Below are 22826 nucleotides of genomic sequence, written 5' to 3' on the forward strand. Positions count from 1 at the left end.
AATGGCCAGGATAGCAGTGCTGGCCGTGGCCAAGCATTGTGCGTCAGCTCCATGTTGCTTTTAGTCTGCGCCCCGACCCGCAACATGGCCTGCTTTCCCCCAAAAGGGCCCGTTGTTCAGATACCCCTACTACAGATATTCTACATGAGGTTACAACACACAAAGCACTGCGGCTGCTTCTTTAGTCTATATGCAATTGACCATGTAACAATATAACTGTGATGGAAGATAAAGCACAAAGCCCTTATGGCCTTTGCCGTTTGTTGTGCTTGATAGGACCACATTAACTCAAGGAACGATGGCTCACCCTGCCACGACATGTACACACAACCAGCAAACTCTGCATCTGAAGCCACTGATGTAAAGTATTTGTCTGTAATGAAAGTATTTGTTTAGCGGTATAATGTGGTGCATAATATGTATTTATTAAATGTATAAACTCTGCCCATGCAAGGATAAAACCCAAACTTCCAGTCTAGTCGTGATCCACAATCTAAGAAGATCATCGATCTATTCTCAGGCAAGTCTGTGCCCCTTCCCCTTGAACAACTAGAACAAATTCAACAGCCGCCAAAACACATTCTAAAGAATGTTTTTTTTGTGACTTGAGATGCTAGCACACGCTGTGGTCCTGGACCCGGCGCAGCCCACCAGGAGAACATGCTACCTCCGCCGCCTTGTCTGCCACGCCGGGGACAACAATGGGCCGGCTTGTCTCCGTGTTCTTCCTGCCTGCTGCACGGCGCCTATTAATAGGCTCCGCGGTGGGCCGGCGCTCCCAGGTGAGGGAGAACGCTGCGCTTATTGAATACACAGGCTGCTCTGTTGAGCCGACTCTCCCGTATGCACCTCCCCCACACCCCAAGAGTGTGGGGTGTGTAAACAACATCTAGACTGTCCCGCTTCGTCTCTCAATTCATTCCGTTGTTCAGTCCACAAGAGTCAGAGGTTGACAAAGCAAACATGGCTTTAGTGAGAGTGAGTAGGAAGCTGTGGTTAGAGAATAAACGTATCTTCTGACAACGCCTAAAATTAAGCCGCATCTTGCAGAAGACTTGGCATAAATGGAATATGATATTCATAACTAGAAAATGCATTTCCTACAGAAAATTTGGTGAGTGCTGTAGTGCAAAGTGAGGTTGAAAATAGGTTTTAGTAAAGCCACATCGTTTAAGACGTAAAGAAATGTGAAGTGGCTTAAATCAGCTGAAGGGATTTTAACAGATTCTAAATGGGAGTAAACAATGTAAATATGCAGACCATTCAAAAAAATCATAATGGTTTGAAACAAATAAAGTGAAGAGTTAAACAAATAGCTAAGGTGATCAAGTTTGAATTCATTTTAGATAAAATATAGAAAAGCTGAGCTGGTGTGTGTGTGCGTGTGGTAACTTGGAAAGGTATGTTATTGACCTCATTTCTTGACTAGTTCATCAAAATAAACTCACAAAATGATGAGGCTTATACCGTTGCACTCCTTTGAGACTTAGCTTTCATATGGCATATCGTTTGAGTAGATAGCATGGGGTACCAACTACAGAATAAAAGCTCAATCAACCAACCCGCCCAAAACTAACTTACTACTATATGGGGTACACAAGGAACCCAGTGTTTCCCCCAGTAGTGTATAGCTAAGGCCTTAACAACAATAGGGCCCCGCCTTGACTACCAATGTATAATAAAAATAATAAAAAAGTATGCATTAACATAGTACAAAACTCTCGTAACCCCCGCTGCAGGACCACCTTAACTAAGACATTTTCTGGGGGAAACACTGGAACCTCTCATCTATCTCTCCGCCCGAAAAAGCCCAATCTGGCAACACCGAGCATGATGATAAAAGATAGTTTAAGCATTGTTGTTAGCATGGGTCTTCTACCGCATATGTAGCAAGCTAGCCACTAGCCATATAAATGGGGGTCCCCACAGATTTTTTAATTAAAAGCCTTAATGTCGTAACCATCCAAATGATACGTACCACGCTCCGTTATATTGTTAATTGATGGCAGTTGCTCCTGTAGAAGCCACACGTTAATCGGGGGAACATCTGGTTTTTTAAACGTTTACTGCACCAGAGCCCGTCTACGGAGACTATTTCTATTAGACACTCTGCTGCTACTGAACTCGATCGCTTACTACAGCAACCATGATTTAAATCAATGGAAAGTGAGAGTTGTGGTTAGAGCTGTAGAGGAAATGAGCCATAAAGGTTGAAACATATGTTGATATTGAATAAATGATAAAAAGTACAAAGTACCAAAACACTAGCAGTGCTTTTTAGTATTATGGGCAGTATAAAAGCTAAGGAATAAATAATGTTCAATGACTACATAACTGGAATCCGAGACTGAATTCACATGTATTAAAAACGAGTAACGTTATTACTTGGTGACCGCAGACAGCAAAGGGACGTACCATGTCAATGATAACGCTATACACAATATGAAACACTAACATACACACACAAATAAGCTAACACACACACATATAATATACGACACAACTTCTATTAACAATATAAACAATATAATCATGACATAAGATGTAAGAATGGCACAAAACTATTGGGTTGTAACCATTGCGAAAAGGTCCGCAATGGTTCATGGGATGAGGAGTTCCTCACTCGTTCACAAAAAGAATGTACATGGTCTTGTAACTTTTCTTTTCCTTCCATTATCCAAATTCTTTTTTGGGTCGAATCAAAGATTTGCTGGGCATGACCACTTTGGCGAACGATTGGGTTGGTTCCAGGCTTAAAACTCTTTATATAAGGACTTTACGAAAAGTCGACGGTAAAAATTGCATGGGAAATTAACTTCCGGAATCAGAGCTGTTGAAAAAGGGGATGGTCACTGTTACGCTCTATGAGGCCGACATTTAAAAGTCTGGTGCAACTGCACATATGACAGTACTTCATTTGTTGTTGCACCCATTGATCAACTGTCAATCGTTTAAGCTGGACATTGTGTTTCTAGGTTAAATATTGACGTTGTTTATGCTCTGCAACGTCCGCATTGGTTAGCTTTTGTGATAGCCACTCTTGGTGGATATCACGTGATCCGCTCTAGCTCAAGCTAGAGTGTGACGTCACACGCTCTAGCCTCAACAGAAGACAACTTAAAATATAAAAAGCGGGTATGAAATTAAACTAATTCTGAAAAAAGTAGAAATGATTGATGCAATTCTGTGTGTGTTGATTTTTTAACAGCAGACAGCTTTGCAGTCCTTCCAAGCTAATCTGAACAATTGAAAAGAAAAGAAAGAAAGAAAGAAAGAAAGAAAGAAAGAAAGAAAGAAAGAAAGAAAGAAAGAAAGAAAGAAAGAAAGAAAGAAAGAAAGAAAGAAAGAAAGAAAGAAAGAAAGAAAGAAAGAAAGAAAGAAAGAAAGAAAGAAAGTACGATAGAAAGAATAAAACTTAAGAACAATAGTGGAGTGCTGCATGCTCACCTTATTAGTTTGAATGTTATTCTATAATCCTTTGAAAATAAGAATTGTTGTTTTGCACCCGCCATGTTTCTATAGAAGCCCAGAACGGACAAACGGCTCTAGAAAAAGGTTGCCATTTTTATTAACAATCATAAATCGGTATCTGAATTTTAAGCTATGACATATAGTTTTACAGACTAAATAACTAAATGAAATGTATACATCTATCAGGAACCTCATCACTAGACACTTGGCTACCTGATGCTGTCACAGACGATGACATCATTTTGATGGTACCGATTGGCAGCTTACAAGACAATAAATGCAACCGTAGAGTCTCAAACGTTTAGAAGGGAGCTGTGTGTTTGTACGTGTATGCGTGTGTGTGTTCAGTTGGTAGTAGGGCTGGGCGATATGGACCAAAAGTCATATCTCGATATCTTCAAGCAGAATTTGTTGCGGGGGGGGGGGGTGGGGGCAAATCTACGTGCTCCGCGAGTAGATTTGATATAACTACCGTTCGGAATTGAATACAGTTTGATGGTTGAATAAACCGTGGACTAGACACTGCCTCCGCCTCATATTTGAGAACATTATAATATGCAACATCACGGCCAAAAGCTTTGTGCGCCTCCGAAATATTATGAACGTAACGACTGCGTGGGGGGGCGTTGCATGTCATGTCCCATGACATGCTATTTTATGCATTATTTTTGCCCAGGTATTAGTGGGCAACTAACCCAGTATTCAAAGACGTTCCCGAAATTCAGCCGTGGTGCAGAGTTACAGCCACTCCGAGCCAGTCGCACATTGAGCTTCCCCCAAATGCGCTGTTTTGGTGTCTGTAGCTATAATGCAAATGAGGAGGAGCGAGGCGGGTCAAGGAGGAGGGTGGGGGTGTGGCCCTGAGCAGCTTGCAGCCACGGTACCATGCGCTCTGTTTACAGTGGATGTATCGCAATGGCGAGGCGCACACAGCCTTTAGCCGTGTTCTGTAAATATTCTAGAACACACGGGAGGCATGTCGCAGTTCATGTACTTCAGCGAGTCAAAGCCAAAGTTCCTTTCCCCCAATTCCTTCTCAACCATGGCTCAGATAACCCCCACTACAGTCTCGTTGTGGAAATACAAGAGACGTCAAAGAACCGACAAGAAACACTTGCGTTACAGTGTGTGTATTCACACACACACATGTGGCGCTCGCACGGTCGTGTCTCATTGGCGGGCCAACGTCTCTGGGCGGGCCAGGCAGGGTAAGGGGAGGAGCTTAGATGTTTTGTGACAGACCTAAAGACATTCCAAATCAGCACGCTTGAGCATCCGTTTTTTCAAAGGCGAGCAGAACAGCTAGTGCTCGTTTTACACAAAACGCAAGTTTTAGCCACTGGGGGACCATAGGCAGGCTAGGGGTACTCATAAAGTGAGATTTTCATGTCATGGGACCTTTAATGTTTTATGTTTGGGTCTCGCGGAGTGAGAAACCTTGAAGTAACTGTGGAGTTACCGTTATTATTATACCTACCGTTTCGATTTACAAATACTATTCCTACCGTTCAGAATTGAATACAGTTTGATGGTTGAATAAACCGTGGACTAGACACTGCCTCCGCCTCGTATTTGAGAACATTATAATATATAATATCACGGCCAAAAGCTGTGTGCACCTCCGGAATATTATGCACAGAATTGCAACCCTTTGGTTGCGACAGTTTTTAAGCACTCTCTACAAATTACGTGATTTTGTAATTCGTCAGACACCTTATATCCAAACCATTTCCATACTATGGAGCCGTTGGTCTTTCGCTTGCAAACAAGCTCCTCGGAGCTGCTTGTGCAGGCGGACTCCATAGCTGTGTTCGAAATCGTTCCCTATCACGGATATAGTGCACCATATAGGGTGCTCGCCATTTTGTAGTGGTGTTCGGATTCTCAGTGGTTAAATTCATGCACAATATAGTGCACTTAAAATACCCAATGAATAGTGAACAATTTCGAACACAGCTCATGTTTCGTGATATCAAAAAGTGACGCGAGTCACTTTTCGATATATCGATATATCACCCAGTCCTAGTTGGTAGTCATTTATAACGTCACCCTTGTATGCCACTAAATCCTACTTATATATTATAGAAGTAAAATAATATCAAGTGTAAGGTAAGGTCATGTTAAGTAATAGGGGGAAAATGGTGGGCCAATTCCATTATCAAGACTGTGCTAAATTTTGTCAAACACAGACAACTTAAGGACTTAAGTAAACAATGTAGCACTTTCACTAAACAAAATGTGCCACAAACTGTTCTGTGCTTTGAGACTGTAATGGGACCTCCTAAACAGTCGCGCTGATAACACACATGCACCTCACTGCATAATCTCCTCCCGTTTCACAGGATTACAATGCCCCAAACTCCAATCACCCTTATAAAACCCACGCATGCAAATTACATTTCCCAGACCCAGTTTAATTTAAGCCCCCTTTGGTGATCTGGATACCGTGAACACACAATTCTCTGTGTGTGTGTGTGTGTGTGTGTGTGTGTGTGTGTGTGTGTGTGTGTGTGTGTGTGTGTGTGTGTGTGTGTGTGTGTGTGTGTGTGTGTGTGTGTGTGTGTGTGAGAGAACATTGTTTGACATCAAACAGAGGAACTAGTTCACGCACAGGATGCAAGGGGTGTGTGTGGTTGAGGCAGTGAGGCTGACATTTAAAAGTATCTGGTTTACCCGTCTGATGTTCTGCACACATGAAAATACTTTTTTATTTGTTGTACCAATTGGTTGACTGTCGACTGTGAAACCCACTACAGCTTTAATGGTTCTGATAGATCTGACCACCAAGGTACCACTAAACAGGGGAGCTTGAACGGACATTCAAAATGTGTAGATGAACCTGAAGGGCAGCTCCAGTTAATAATCTTTTCTTCAGGGAGCGTTTACCACAATGAAATACCATCAAATATAAAACATCTCATTCAGACGTTATGTGGCTCAATGCAGTTCAAAATGTACATTTGAATATGTCGTTGGTAGGAACAATATATATGTTATGCAGTAATTCGCTCAAAATGCATAGACCCAAAAGTATCGTCCAAATCCTAATTCTCTCCTTATCTTCCTTGATTGTTCCCAAACAAAATGTAACTATATGGTCACGAATCAATGAATAATATTATATAATTGTCTATCATGTTGGCCTTTCTAACAAAGACAATGGCAAGTAAAAAGCTGTGAAGTACATGATGGCATTAGAGGTTACGAAGTAAAAATAAAGTCATGACTTCACAACAATTTGAGATGATGATCGCGGTTAGATCATCTGATTACAACATCAAGTTGGTGAAGGAAAACAACACTTTAAGGCCTGATCGAGCCCTCAGGCTTTTAAGTGTGAGCGTATGCATGTGTGTTTGGGACTTGCCTGAAGTTCCCATGCGTGTCTTCCTCCTTTGCAGGGTCAGGATCATGGGTTGCGAGCGTGCCTGTCTCCTCTGCCTGCTCCTGCTCCGTCATGCTTCTGGACACACACACACACACACACACACACACACACTTAGCCTTCTACTATTCTCTTTAATTGGTTAGAGGTAGCACAGCTGAAGCACAGACACTCCCCGCCCAGCAATAAGCTCTTCCTGTTTGTAGACTTGTCACTTGATTGGGAAGCTGGGAGGGGACTCGAGGAGTTAGATAAAAGAGATAGAGATAGATTGCTCCTTGTATGCTCTACAATTATTTTATTATGACTTTTACAGCATCTGTGTTCTTCAGAGGAAGATTCTGCTGCTTTCTTTCTTATTTGAACACTATAAAAATTATTAATACACTATCAGAATTCAGAAAGGCCACAAAAATATATGCCCCTATGAGTCATTCCCACAAAAAGTAAAAATGCTGTTATTTATTGTAAACATGATCCAGGAGTGCACCCTATGAAAGATGCAAGTCTGGAATTATGTTTATCTCCCATATAAACCTCTATCAAGTGGTTTGTTGAAGTAATCAGAAGCTTCTCTTTCAGATTGTGAATTAATACAGACCAAGTCATTATGACAATGATTTAAATAAAATGCAATAATCTTGACACTAAGAACACAGAGATGGAAACAGATAGCGTGCGTCCAGACCTGGCATGAAAACAATCGCTGTATTTGTGTTCTATTCTTAAAACCAAAAAGTCACAAAGTCCCGGGGCTTGTCTGAAAATCGTTGTCTGAAAAAAACAAGAAATTGGGAAAGTGGTGAGTTGACGCTAGTGTTCACAATCGAGAATTGAAGCTCTGCAATTTTTGTGTGGACAAAGCCGCAGGATGCAGTCCAGTTGTGGAGCACCGTGGATGACTTACAATGGCGGCGTGTCCGAGATGAATTAAATGTTGACTGAGGTGGAGCTGAGCGGTTAGACGGATCACATAGTTGTGAGAAAAAGATTGTGTGAGCTTAGCTGTAGAGGAGTATAGCTCACAATCTGCTCACATTATGCCACTGCAATGGTTATCCACACACTTTGGGATCCGATGTGTGGTTAGGGGCAACTGTATTACATGCCCCTAACCAGCTTCGGATACGGTTGTGGCTCATTGTGGTTCAGCCTGCGGCCACCTGTCTGAGTCTGCCCTGTGCGGAAATAATATTTAAATAATACGGTGTCCTTATGAATGACGTCTTTATGGAACATCATTTCATCCAAAGGTCATATCTTCTCAAAGCAAACAGGAAAATCTTAGGGGGAGAGGCATTAAGTGAGTGTACGCTAAGCCTTTCCCGCCAGCGACTCACCTTCAGCTATAATCCCATTCATTTGCATAAAGTGTGAATCAGCGTTTATGTGCTTTGAGTGCTTGTGAATTGCTTTAAGCGTTATTTTTAACTATTCCCATCTCATAGTCACGACCGCTTCCATTTGACTTATGCAGGGCTGGTGTCCCATTTGCCAACTAGATTAACCCAGAAATCCAACCAACATTAGATTGATATCTTGAAAGGGCAACGGGTAAACACAGACACAGACGCACACAGACTTTAGACTCAATAACTAACAGAGTTCAGAGAGCAAGAACAACACAGAAAAATGTCAACATCAGGTCTCTTCATTTAATGACCAATGGTTTGAAAGGTGACAAAGAAGTTATCTTTATAGATGCAGGAAATTGTCATTTGATGAAACACTGCTGGGCAGCTGTCCTGCAACCTTGTGTCCTAACAAATCAGCTGATGTTGAAAAATGCTAACATAGATAAAATGTGAATAAATGTATATTATATAACTAATATTCTATATGTTGCAGCAATTGCAGATCATTCCTATAAGTGGTACCTTGAATTAACATATTGGCAGGAGAGTGAGAGAAAAAAAGAGATCACCCTCTAAATTGACTGTGCATCATACTAATGCTAATAGGACACCATCTTATCCTCCCCTCTCCCCCTCTGAGGACGTGTTCTGCAGTGTCACAAGGTGTGGCCAAATCCAATTAACTGTAATCTGGGTAGGCCTCAATAGCAGTGCTGTTAAAGAAACAACGCAAAATGTGTTTCTATTTGTTCTATCTTCTTGTTTGTATGCTCTACAATAACTTTTTTATGACATTTACGGCATCTACTTTACATGCAATATGTTCAATTTATTTATTTTCTTACAACTAGCTCAATGCAATCGTATCTATAGCCAGTTCACAACAGGTGTCACCTGATATCACTCTCCCTAGAGCTTTCCTTCGGCATATACTCAATTGGTTTTGAAGTCTGGTTTCTTGATCATCTGTGCACTTAATTTTAAGACCAATAATGGATAAACTGAGGATGTCCTATACCTGATCATATATGCATCAATGCCTATTAGGCTAAATACAATGACAGCTAATTGTCATCATTCTTTTTTAAAGTTTAAATTGACTTGTGTTCAACAACTGAACACATCCTACAAGTGACATTTACTCAATGTGGAAGCCAACAGGTTCAGCCACAATGGAAGTGTTTGGTGAGTTTAGTGGAGGACATGCGGTACATTTTAATTGGGTTTGGACTGGAAAGCTACCAAGGGAGTAGCAGCACTAATTTGCGTAGAGGATACAGGATGCGTCTCGATGCCGACGACTTAAATACACTTGGTCTAAAGCTGACCAATATCAGGAGTAACAAGATAATTAAAACATACATGTCTGGTGAGCTTCTACTACAACACCGCCCGTCTCGCTCGCCATCGACCTACACATAACAGTATTTGTAAAATATAGTTATGCAACCCAATGTCAGACATTATGCTACCTCAAGTGCTAGATACACGTACGTACGCCAGTACGTTTACAGACAATATACGCGGTTAGAACTACATTAAATTTAATGTTACATAGGTACAATTTAGAGTCCTTACTGCTTGGTCCATTTGCAAAATAGACGTCGTTTATTACTAAAGGTACGTGCCCAATGACTAGCAAGGGAAGGCTGAGATAACGCTTATCGAAGTTAAATGGAACATAATATTGTTATTTTAATCAACACGTAACAAATCATCAACTGCTTAAAACACTACTACGTAAGTAAGTCTAGGCTCCTACAAGCTATGTTGTAATACAAGTATCGACGGCAGCGGAGATAATACAACTGTTCTTCTTCAGACGAATTGGAGTTGAGAGCTACAACTTAGTTTCAGTACGAGCGGCAGTGTATCTCTTACCTGCTCTTTCCCCCCGGACTATATCACATTCACGTCGTTGTATTTTCGCGATTTAACTCATTATACTTGATTTGTCGGACAGCACATTTCCCACGGCGAAGCGGGACACTGCAGCGAGCTTGTAGAACTGAGCTCCAAACGAGCAGCGGGTTATTAACCCATTAACCTCTCGACCACAGGGACTGCCTTTAGCAGACAGAAGCGGTGGATTGAGCTTGCATTAGCTACACGCGATCATTGGTTTCTTGCCTCAGTGTTGCGGTAACGATCAGACATGGCATTTATTCCATCATGTCAATAGTAGCCTACTCAAGAGGCTGCAGTCAGTCTATTTTACTTATTTTGCATGGCCAACCCAAATATCATTGAGAGACTACGTAGGCTAAACAATGTTGCCCAGTGTGTTGTCACTGGTTAATTTTGAAGCCTATTAAAGATCACATGACATGGAAATTTCACTTTGAGGTTTTCTAACATATATGAGTTCCCCTATCCTACCTATGCTCCCCCAGTAGCTAGAAATGTTGTTGGGTGTAAAACGAGCACTAGGCATTCTGCTCCGGCTTTGAAAAAACGAAGCACCGTTTTGGAATTTTCCCCGTACATCATCATAAGGGGAGACCGTGTGAGTGCCACGTGTGTGTGTGTGTGTGTGATTACACACACTGAAACGCAAGTGTTGTACACTTTGTTATTTGGATAACCGTTCTGGTGTTAATGGTGTTGCATATAACACGTCGGTTCTTTGACGTCTGGTAAAGGAACTTTGGCTTTGACTACCTGAAGGACATGAACCACGACATGGAGGAGAAAGGGATTGTGGCCCGCAATTGTCTCCCGCTTGAGCCCCGTTTCCCGCTGCCGAGGGACAACCGCCTCGGCGCTGCCCGCTGCCGAGGCGGTGACCCCTCGGCAGCGAGGCTCCGGCGGGAGACAATCTTCAGATTGATGTGGATGTGGAAGAATCCGAGACGTCGGAGAACATGACGCAGTCGTTTGAGATTCATAATATCGTCTGGAGGCGCACACAGATTTTGGCCGTGATAATATATATTATATGATATAGATATTATCTATGTATAATATGATATTATTTAGATATAGAGCTCCAGGATTCCCGCCGGAGCACCCGGAGTGTTCTAGAATATATACAGAACACAGCCAAAGGCTGTGTGAGCCTCGCCATTGCGATACATCCACTGTAAACAGAGTGCATGGTACCGTGGCTGCAAGCTGCTCAGGGCCACACCCCCACCCTCCTCCTTGACCCGCCTCTCTCCTCCTCATTTGCATTAAAGCTACAGACACCGAAACGGCGCGTTTTGGGAAAGCTCTATGTGCAAATGGCTCATAGTGGCTGTAATTCTGCATCACGGCTGAATTTCGGAAACGTCTTCAAATACTGTGTTAGGGGCCCACTAATATCTATATGAAAGCATCCATAAAGTAGCATGCCATGGGACCTTTAACGCCAATATTTAGGACGCTTGCCTCGATTGGCCTGTATAATGGACAGTATATATATTTTTTGCAAGATAAGGCCTACTCCTGTAGTCGCTGTAGTCACATTTTTCACAAGGAAAAGACTTAAAGACTACAGCGGCTGTCGTGGCTGGACTAAAATGTGCCTGCAAAGGCAACATGGCATCTCAATACTAGGTTCATGTTCGGTTCAGGCCTTTGCCTTTTCAGGGTATTCGAAAAATCCTACAAAGGGAAAATCAAATATTTTCCTTGAGGTTGAATAGAAAGACCATAAACGGAGTACACCCCTTACAAATGTGACTATGCCATTGAATAATTATTTATTTATTTTATTTTAATTCTTAGCACACCCCTCTACACTATCGTAAAAACGATATACATTATGGTTCTACCTACCATCACACAAACATATTGAAAAACATGGTACTTACCATGATATATCATGGTACGTTAGTCATTTTCATGGTGTTCAATTATGCACTATGGTACAGACTGTGGCACACAATATAAGAATTGGGTTCCTAACAGGGAGTACTCGCATGGCATTCAAACCAAAAAGTTTGATCACGCAGATTTACTTGCGCGAGTGTACGAGGGGAATACTCCGGGAGCTCCAGCTTTGTAGTGGGGATTGGGGGTGCGCCAACCCGGCTGGGACGTAGAAGGGGGTGCGCAGGAAAAAAAGTTTGGGAACCGCTGCCTTAGACGGTAAAATAAGGTACTCTTTAAACAATAAGTACAGTAGCCTATTTATCATGATAAAGCTATTAGTACAGCGCAGTTATTTTACATTGTGGTACCAGTGTTGCAGGTGACCGTTGCTTCACACTTCAGACTGTTGGTTAAAGCTGTAGACAGTGTATTGAATTTGGGGGCATCTAGCGGAATGGATTTGGCAGTCTGTATCATCCCATAAAAATATAAATTGTTTTGTTTTCGTTACCTTACAATGGACCCTTCAGATCTACATAGGGAGCGGGTCCTCTTTCAGAAAGTAGACCATGTTTCATCGCCAGCGCTTTAATAAGAGATGTTGTGTATGAAATGCATCAATAATATACATTTGCTTGAAGTGGCGACTGCCACCGAGATAAATATTGATTACGAATCTGGTCGGGTATATCGAATCTTGTTTTCAGTTGCACTTACTGGTACATTTTGGTAATTTACCTTGGTATAATACTGTGGTACATTATTGTACATGGCTGAACATTTGATTGTATTGCTAGATTTTTCCCGTTTGAATGTTGCACTAATTGTTAAACTTTGTACTGGCTCTTAATAGAACTGAACTCGAAATGTACTTTTGTGATAGCGCCAAAACTTTATGAACGTGTTACTTATCTTCTTTTTGAATGATTATGTTAATAGGTTAATATTTTTGGGGGGAATTCTGAGTTTAAAGTCAGAATTATTGGTAGGCTACCTGTAAGGATTAGGGCCACATGTGAATTTGAATTGAGTTTGTCAGAATTCATACTTTTAAACTCAGGACTAAAAGAAACTCACATGCAGCAGAAATCCTCTTCCGCAAATATGTGTATCATGTTTTTTTATTTCACTGTAACATTTTCTGTATTTGTTATGCCGTGTTCACACCAAAAAAAAGGGGCAGCGCAAATCCATTCAAAGTCAATGCAAAGGCATGTTTAGAGTCAAATTATTCACAAGAAAAACCCTGGCGCAATTTGATGAATGACGCGGATTACTTGCGTGTGATTATTGGTCGGGACAGCCAATCAGCGTTCACTCCCTGCAGTGCAGAGTGAACTAGAGCTTGGAGGAGAAAGTGATTGTTGCCATTTGCGGACTCCTGGTCCATCTACAATATAATATATTAATAATATAAAGATATCTATGTAATATAATATATAATAACACGGCCAAAAGCTGTTTGCGCCTCTGGATGATATTATGAATCCTAAACGAGTGCGTCGAGTTCTCCGACATCTCTGGTACTTCCACAACATGTAAAGACTGGCCATGGTTGTGAATGAATTGGCAGAAAGAAACATGGCGGTCACAAAAGGAAGCCTCTCTCCTCTTGCACTCGTGCGAGTAAATTTGCGTGATAAAACGTTCACAAATCAATCCCGCAAGTGATTTGTGACAAGTGGCAGAGTGTTAATCGGGAGAGTCAGGAGAATTCCCGCTGGGTCATTAACGTTTCGGGGCCACCGGGCTGATAACTGCAGGATGACAATATTGCGTTTATAAAATATATTCTGCGCCATTCGGCCAGCCAGAGCTGTGCGCCCGCAGCCTGAGCTGTCCCACATACGAACCACGCAGGCACTCACAAACTGTTAACTAGGGGTGGGAATCTCTTGGCACCTCACGATTTGATTCAATTCAGAGGTCAATGATTCGATTCTAAAACGATTATCGAAAAAATATTTTGTCACATATGACTTTACATGAACAATGCAGCTTGCATTACAACACAATGGAAGTATGTAAAAAGTATACTGATTATTTTTTTTCTTTCTTTTCTTTAAAGAAAAAGCTACTTTTAGTCAATTATAAGAATAAGAACTTGTACGTCATTCTTGTGTTTGGCTGTGACTTTGCGTGCATGCTACGCGTAGGCTGAATCGCAATTGTGTCAAAACAAATCAGATTGGCAAATAAAAGTTGAAGATAAATGAAATCATTTAAAAATTCCTAAAATTATCCCTCTCTGGCGAACAGAATATTGCAGCAGGTGACATTTTTTAATCAAAACAAATATATATATAAATAACAAGAAAATCAGTTTTTTTTTTACAGAAATTCAGATTATTAACTCATCTGCATCGAGGCGGAATCTTTCTTGGAAGAATCGCGATGCATCGAATAATCTATTTTTTTCCCCCACCCCTGCTGTTACAGTTTTTCTCAGTTGCTTTGGTTCATTTCTCAGATCAGAATTGAAATTCTCAAAACTACCTGTTCAATCTTCACATCAGTGTGTCACTTGTGCACATGAAAAAAACAGTTTCTCATTTACTTGAACACGTTGCAAATGCTTTGGTACATCCATGCACATGATTATGTACCATTCTCTGCTCTTTCCTACATTATCAATTGCTTATGTCATGTTGATCAATGTATTGTAATGGTCTCTATGGAATAGTCTCACCCCCACAACATTTAGGTATTAGTTCATTGCATAAGTCTTTACATGCAAAATGGTTGAACAAGTTGTCATAATATGTCAAGCATATTTTCTATACATTTCTATACACTGGCATTAGAATCTTTTTTTTGTTCTTTTTTTATAAATATGTCCTGAATTGGTCAATTGCTACCAGGTGAATCTTGACTTTCTCTAAAGAAGGGAAATGTGTGAAGTGTTAGATCAACCAACGATCAACCAGTACTGGAATAGCTCAAAGTTGCATCTCCTGAACCATGAACTGGCAAGTATATATATATAGCTGGAGCACAACACAATGTTACATTGTCTGAGAATTTGTGGCCCAACAGACAGGAACTGCATCCTTCAGGAGTTGTAGGATGACTGCACTGTAATTCCTACATCAATGCATGTACAGTTTACCCTAAGGAGATTTTCCTATGTACACATTTCTAGCAATCACATGGCCTGTCAAAAAATTACAGTACAGTCAAAGCTCTCTTGCAATCAATCTCCCACATACACTAAGGTGTAACTTACAATTTACAATAATTGTCTTCAAAACTTTTGCCATAGTTTACATCAGAACATCCCTACAGAGTACACTGTTATATTGACAACATGACTAAGCAATTTGACTGTCTTATCCGTAGACAATGACACAAGGACTTGTCATTCTGATGGCACTGACATGTTCATTGAAACAGATATTTACTTTTGAGAGATGAACTAAGGACTTTGAGCAAGAGACTGGCTTTTGCAGGTAATCCATGGTGTTTTGCTATTTGAACGCATTGTTTTGAGAAATGCACCTACTGCTTTGCAAATTTCAATTCTGATCTGAGAAATGTACCAAAGCGACTGAGGAAAAACTGTAACGTCGCAACCAAGTTGATAGGTGCCAAGGGGAATAATTAAGCGGCCCCTCCCCAAGTGGCACAGCCCAGGTGGGCCTTGAATTGCAATTGGATAGAAAGCTAAAGACGTATCAGCTATGACGACATTGAGCTCTATACGCTATAACAAATAAATGGGAGTAGGCAATAGAGAAGATGAAAATGGGCAGGTTTCAGAAAAGGTAGCATGATTTATCAGTACAAATGTTGTATAGTAGCATAGCCACAGAATGTTTATATTTCTGCAGCCAAAGAACTGAGTCAGCCCAGCGATGCTGATGAGACAGGGCTAGGAGTTGGCAGAGAAAACACAGCTACAGGTGTGCACAGCACAATGCTATTAGTGCAACAAAGGATAGGATGCAGTTTGTAACATTGCAGGAAATTACAGGACAAATTTTATGATTGCAACATATGGAGTAATATAAGAAAATATATGCTATAATATGTAGGCCTCAGATTCCACTTCCATTTTTTCTGAAACTAGAATGGGTTCTTTAGTTGATTTTTCACTTGTGTGTCAATTGGTTTGTAGACACGACAGCTGTGTCAAGTAGTCTACAGGGTTTCATTGTTCAGTGGCTCGTACAAAGTAAAGCACCCTCGTCCGCTCCACCCAATTTGGGTGGGCCTGTCTGCATCATGTAACTCCCGGGCTGAAAGGGAGGTCCACTCCGGCCCTGTTTGTGACTACTCGTGCGAGCAAACTCAGGCGACCACGCGAACAGGAGACCAAATTCGCTTTTGGTGTGAACGCACGGTTAGGCCTACTGTTTGCTGTACACGGAAATAGATTGGTGTAAAGAGAGATGGCAAACATTGCAACAATGTCAGAATAACATTTTCAGAAAGAACGAATGCGAAGTCAAGAGAGAATGAGACTGAGACCAAATATATCAATACCGATGAATGCACTATATGCGGCACATTTACTTTTAACATTATGACTTTTGATGTAGCAGAATTTAATCAGTCTTTAATTTATTAAATGTAATAAAACATTGATTCGTCTGTAGCCTATAATCGACTGTATTTGACTGTATGCAAGAGCAGTCGACCTACAGTGATTTCCATATGTTGACCAAAATAGACAATTTGGCCTATTTGAAAATGTTAATTCTAATCTATTAATTTCACCAGTGCTCTTCAAATTAGAATTAAAAAGGACGTAGCTGGTAGGCTATTCTTTTTGGCAGGCACTGCGTGGCTTTATGATAAAGGTAGAGCAAACCAAATTCCAAATCAACATGAATCTCCTACAAATAACTCATAGACACGACGAATAGCCTACAGGAACAAAAATTAACTCTCATTATAGCTACTACGAGTGTGCTTCCCAGAAGCGTTGATTTATTTTCCAATGTAAAGATGTCCTTTGGTAATTTATGCCATGCTATTTTCCCCTTATATTGTCTCATGTCTTTTATTCTGATCCTGCAAAACATGCAATACTAACGTGAGCCATGTTCTACTCGACATGTCCATGATAATATTAATTCGGGCACCTGACAAACGGTGAGTGGCCGGATGCGGCAAGGCGATGACAACTGTACTGACCTGACTCTATCGGCGGTTATCCTCTGGCTGCAGTGACCATGGGGGTGGCGGTGATGCATGTAGTATCTGTCCCGACCAGGGGCCTGGTCGGATGGCAGGCCCTGGGGGCTAGCTGCGTAGATAGTGCATCCCATGTACACCTTCTGGAAAACTGTCCCCCGGTTCAACCTCTTCTTCCGAATGCGAGCGGAAGGTGGTACACGAATAAACGATGGCTTCCTGCAGGATCCTTCCACCAATCTCACTGCCCTGATGCCAACCAGCTGTCCTTTGGAAAAACCATTGGCTCAGCACATTGCTGTCGGTAGCCGGCTGCCCAGCCCACAGCCACTCTCTATCCCCCCCTTCCGTGGATCTGTGGTCCAGCCCTTCCCCTCCCGACCAGAGGTTTATCACATTTAAGATGTACTCGGGATTATCATCCCTAACAAATCATCATCGCCCTATTTCACAACTGCAGCATTATTTAAATGCATCCGTACACAGAATCTGATGATGGAAGATTTGAGTGCAAAAACAGTATCATGGAAGGAGGCTTACACATCGAGGCTTGCTGATACACCTCGATATATCACAGGTATGACAAACGGCATAAAATAAACCATTACGTGTCTATTCCTCAACAATGCTTTCAGATTTTCTACACAATCGTAATAGTCTACTGCGTCGTGTGACGTCTAGTCTGCTACCTGAAGTGAAAAAATATTTACCTACCCTACTACATATTTAAATGGATCCGTAGGCGAGAAAGGAGATGGAGTTTATCGACCTCGAAAATATTAGTGTTTTTGTTTGACACATTGTTCATGCTAACGTTGACGCGCGCACACAGTGCCTATTTTAAGGTAGACTACTGCTCTCATGTGGCCAAATGGCCAAATTACACTCGGAGCGTCGGACCCCATAACCAAGTTGTACATACAATATTGAAATAATACAATTATTTCACAAACATTGAAACATAGTCACTGCAGTTTGTATTGGTTCTGTTAATCCCTTTAAGCATGCTCACAAGGACAGACTATCTCATAAAAAGATTTATTTTTTTTTCAGCCCAAATTTACAAAGGCAAGTTACAGAGTATTGTATAAAAGAAGAACCATGGTAATGTACACTTTACACAAACTCCTGACATGGGGGTTGGGGGGTGGGGGGGGGTTCTGAATTTTGTCACATGGAAAGAAATTAACACATTGTAAACATCCTTGCAAGTACCGGTTGAGTGACAGGTACTCTGAGGTTTAGAGTGACAGTAGGTGGGTCAGGAAAGGACAAACAAGCAGTTGTCTCTGTTTTTCACAGGAGAGGGTTCAGCTAGGCACCAATTGAGACAACCGCCTGCCAATAAATATGCTCTTCACCAAAGCAAAAAGAAAAAAAAGAAATACACTCCTGCAAAATACAGAGCCAAGCACTTTCCATTAGGATGATAGCAAACATAACTGTTTCTGGCTTTTCATACATTTTAAGTATATATGATTCTTCACTGTGTTTTGTTTTAACTACCGAGATAACATTACTACTCTCAGAGAGAGAACAAATGCACTTTTCACAACCATTGTCTGATAAAACTATAGGTATGCAGCTTTCTGGTACTAAACCCCACTGACTTTAAAGACAACATCACAGCTGCCTAGATTACCCTACCAGATTAAGTACAAAGACAGTCACATTCTTCCGATTCATATCACACCACCGTTCTGCTTTGCAATGCACACACTTCAGAGGCTGTGGCTGACCCCTGCAGAGTGACAATGTCCTGGAACCCTTTGAATTCAGATTGGTGCTTCCTGCATGAGAGTGGTGCTCCGGACACCTTATGGGGGCGATGTGACTTCAGAGGGTATCAAAGTGGAGACGAGTTGGTGGCTTGACATAAATCTCGGATCACGTCAACCATGAAACTATCATATATGCAAGCTAGAAACGTACCCCCACCCCCCCACAAAAAAAAGAACACATTTAGGAGCAAGGAGAGGTTGAGAGAATAAAACTTGCTGACCACGTGACCACTCTTTACTGATAATTCGGATGCCTCAAACAAACAGAATTCCGTCAACAGATCATAAAAAAAAAAGGAAATGAATGTTGCCGGGCCCATCATACCTGCATTTTTCACAACATAGAAATCACGACTAACTAATGCATGTGCCATTTCCAATTCCCATGAACATGCCTACAACTAAGACATAAAATCCATGTGAATGGCACGTGAATCAGATGTTACATGAAACCCCCAGAGGATTACAGGGAGTAAAGTGAATCGTAATGTTCACAGAGCCTACAATCTTGTTCTTTCTAGGCCCCATTGAAAAATGCATTTGTTGCTTGGTGTGCAAAATTTGTTGAATGGCTTATGTGGGACTTATTTTAAGGGGTAAAAGTATTTTAAGGGGTTGACATCAACAGGCAGTCCATTTGACATAGTCTGTTCCAAGCTAATCTTTATGCTGTCTATTTTTATTTCTATCTATTTTAAATTGGTTCCTTCTTCGCCTAAGAGGCTTATATTGGTATTAGCAGCTGTTGGGTGTCATCACACCTTAAAGTGAAGCTTCATGTAGCATCAGTGTTTCTTACAATGCATTGATAATGTTTGAATGAAGCCTAACTATCCAAGTGAGTAGCAATGAGCGTTAGTAAAGAAAGAACTAATTATGTGGCCATTTCAATGTGAGGGAAAGATAAACACACACATCTAGGAAAGCAACAATGTTTAAGAAAAAAACAATAATTAATAGTGTTTATTCTCCAATGAGGTGTTTGCGGCCTTTTTGCAAGACATGACATCATCCCTGAAACACAGCGGCGGGGGGGGGGGATTAATCAATAACAATGGAATGGAAACTTCAATCTCAGGCTCTCGAGTCTCTGCAGAAAGTATTCCCTCTTCCCGTCTAATATAGCCAACACATCTGTCAAGTTAAGGATATACTGTTGTTTCTCGACATATAGTTCAATCATTTCAACATGATTCACTTTATTTTGTCATTTGTTTATTGAGTTCGACTCCCCTTTCCTCTCAGCCAACCCCCCAGAAAAGAATCCCTTGCCAATTTCATTATGCGCATGACAAAACAACAACAATGCAGTCAAAACAACAATAATAAAAAAAAATATATATCTGCTGTCAGTTCTCTTTTTGCATTGTATTTGTTGACAGTGCAAAGACTAGATTATCAGCGGGTTGATGTTTCCTCTGCACTTCGGGCAGAGAGCGATGGCTTTGAACCTGGGTTATATCAGTCCTACTACTGTCCGAGGTTTGGAGAAGTCGGGGGGGTCTCATCCTCTTGTGTGGGGGGCGCGCATTCACCAGAAGGTAACAGGTTGAAGGGGTTGCAGGAGGCGGCGAGTGGGGGGGGGGCAACATTCTGTCAGGCATTGGGACAGAAGAACAAAAAAATCTAGACAGGAACACCATTCAACTGATGTCCAAAAGGGAACCCCCCGGGCGAGCCTCTTCCCATGTGATCCAGTCACATGAATCTCTGCAGGGTGGAGCTGTGTCGGTCAGGTTTACCTGTCGGCATGAGAGAAGGAGACAGCAATTGAATGCACCGTTTAGTAAAATCTAAAACATAGGCAAATATGAAAAAAAATAAAACTGAAATAAAAAAAATGGATAAACATATTGTAGGCATGGATCACTCTGTTCATCGATGGGAAACCCCGCCAACCCCTCAATTATAGTCAACAAGCTGTGGTATGTTGCACGAGCCGCCACTAGAGGTGGATGTAGCTCCTGGTAGCTGGGATTGGCAGCCGGTTCCATTTCCCCTGTGCGTCTCTCTATTTTCAACGCAGTGATCCACTTGTCCTCAGAAGACCTGCTTAGAACAGATGAGCCGAGTGGCTAAGTGCTGCACTGCACATGGTGTTTGCTTGATGCGTCGCAGTGAGGGCTTTGTTTGGCTAAGCCTCTTTACAGGTTACGTCTAACAAAAATCTACAACTACCACTCTACCATCAGGATAGAGTATCAGAGGCATTTGACTTTGGTTCAAATTCAATTAAAAACTAACAGGAGAGAAAAGCATTCCCCTGTGTCAGGGGGCGGGACAAAAAATGGTCTGCTCAATAACGCTGCTCAGATTTATACGCCTCGGTGCTCTGTAATGGACTTCCCTTGCAGCATTGTTAATGCACGTGACTGTCTGCTTTGTGCCCTCCTCTTGTTTGGCCGTTTAGCTGACGGCACTGTTGTCCATCTCAGTAGTTTCATCTTATCGTCCACATCAGTCTCTGAGGCGGTGTCACCATTTTTCTTAGACGGGCAGTTATACATTCCTTTGCAAAAAGCCCCATCATCATGCACTGTTTAAAAGGATCTTCTTGTGCAATACATAAAACAATGTCCCATTCGATGTGCACAATATAACAAAAAGATCTGTATGCATAGAATGGTTATCCTATAATAAATGAGCATAGACACTTTGGGCCAACAAACGTCAGAACATAATTCCATGTAGGCGATCCAACATCTAAGCAGGTGTGTGTGGGTGTAGCACTCACCGGTGGCGTAAGACAGGTCATATTGTCCCGAGAGAAGCGGGTAGGCCAGGTGGTGGTGGGAGGGCATGATGCGTTGGGAGGGCGAGGAGCGCGGGCGATCTGCGTCTCTCTCCCGCTCTGTCCCCATCCCTCGCTCCTGATCCCGCTCCCCCCTCTCGTGGGAGGCTTTGTCGCCCACCGTGGGCGACTTGCTCTTGTACTGGCTGGCATGCTGATGCAGGATGTCCAGGGCTTTAGAGTCCGTGGCTGACTTGGTGACGGTGGGGCTGGCACGCAACTTGTCGCCGCCCTCCTCGCCTCCCGCTATTTTGACCCCATATGGGGAAAACGGGTAACCTGCAGGTATGTAAGAACCTGGCAATGGAAATAATTATAATTAATCATTACAAACATATCAAATAAAATAATTGAAAACAAGCTGTAGAGTTGTAGAGATTGTTTTTCTTATTGTATTTTCAATACCTGGGTAATTCTGCATCATGACGGGTGGAATGCCCCGGTACCCTGGGTGACTGGGGTCGTAGCCCTGCCCGTATGGGTAGCCATGCATGTAAGGCATGTAGCCCTGGTGCTGTGCAAGTGGGGATGAGAACTGCATGTGGGCATTGGTGCGCATTGGTGGGTCTTTGCCCATGGCCCGGTGGTCCTCAGAGGAGATGCGGGGGTCACCTCCCCCCTCTTTGCCCTCCTCTTTGGGGCCACCACTAGGGTCCTTGGGCCTTGGGCGGTCGTCCTTAATTTTGCGATCACGGTCCCGCTCTCTGTCCCTCTCGTCCTTCCACCGGGGCTGCTGCTGCTGTTGTTGCTGTTGTTGTTGTTGTTGTTGTTGTTGTTGCTGCTGCTGCTGCTGTTGCTGCTGCTGCTGTTGCTGCTGCTGCTGCTGCTGTTGCTGCTGCTGCTGCTGCTGTTGCTGCTGTTGCTGCTGCTGCTGTTGCTGCTGCTGCTGCTGCTGTTGCTGCTGCTGTTGCTGCTGCTGTTGCTGCTGCTGTTGCTGTTGCTGTTGTTGCTGCTGCTCCTCTTCAGAGTGGGGCTTCTGGCTGTCAGGGTACTGAATCATGGAGAAGATCAACACCCAATGTTAAGCCAAATGATGTATGTGATCCCTGTATAAATATAAGCTCAATTTATAACCATTTATAACCAAATGACTAAGACTAAGACAA

General features: G+C 42.1%; 2 protein-coding genes across 11 annotated transcripts in view; both read right to left on the reverse strand.

The window, feature by feature from the left end:
* The window catches only part of gramd2aa (GRAM domain containing 2Aa), a 32128-nt gene extending 14684 nt beyond the window's left edge, over positions 1–17444 (reverse strand). For 2 of the 10 annotated variants that reach the window (XM_056607484.1, XM_056607482.1), the window contains exons 1-2: positions 17149–17442; positions 6839–6934 (exon numbers count right to left, since the gene is read on the reverse strand). In XM_056607484.1, coding sequence (XP_056463459.1) covers positions 6839–6934; positions 17149–17282 — 230 coding nt within the window. In that variant the 5' untranslated portion in view covers positions 17283–17442. The other 8 variants (XM_056607488.1, XM_056607490.1, XM_056607489.1 and 5 more) reach the window with 8 other exon arrangements.
* Positions 17445–18161: 717 nt separating this feature from the next.
* The window catches only part of LOC130403229 (zinc finger protein 609-like), a 103533-nt gene continuing 98868 nt past the window's right edge, over positions 18162–22826 (reverse strand). The window contains exons 6-8 of the mRNA XM_056607480.1: positions 22126–22711; positions 21664–22017; positions 18162–20671 (exon numbers count right to left, since the gene is read on the reverse strand). Coding sequence (XP_056463455.1) covers positions 20628–20671; positions 21664–22017; positions 22126–22711 — 984 coding nt within the window. The 3' untranslated portion in view covers positions 18162–20627. The remainder of the gene's footprint in view (positions 20672–21663; positions 22018–22125; positions 22712–22826) is intronic.

This window comes from Gadus chalcogrammus, chromosome 14, assembly GCF_026213295.1.
Source record: "Gadus chalcogrammus isolate NIFS_2021 chromosome 14, NIFS_Gcha_1.0, whole genome shotgun sequence".
NCBI lineage: Eukaryota > Metazoa > Chordata > Actinopteri > Gadiformes > Gadidae > Gadus > Gadus chalcogrammus.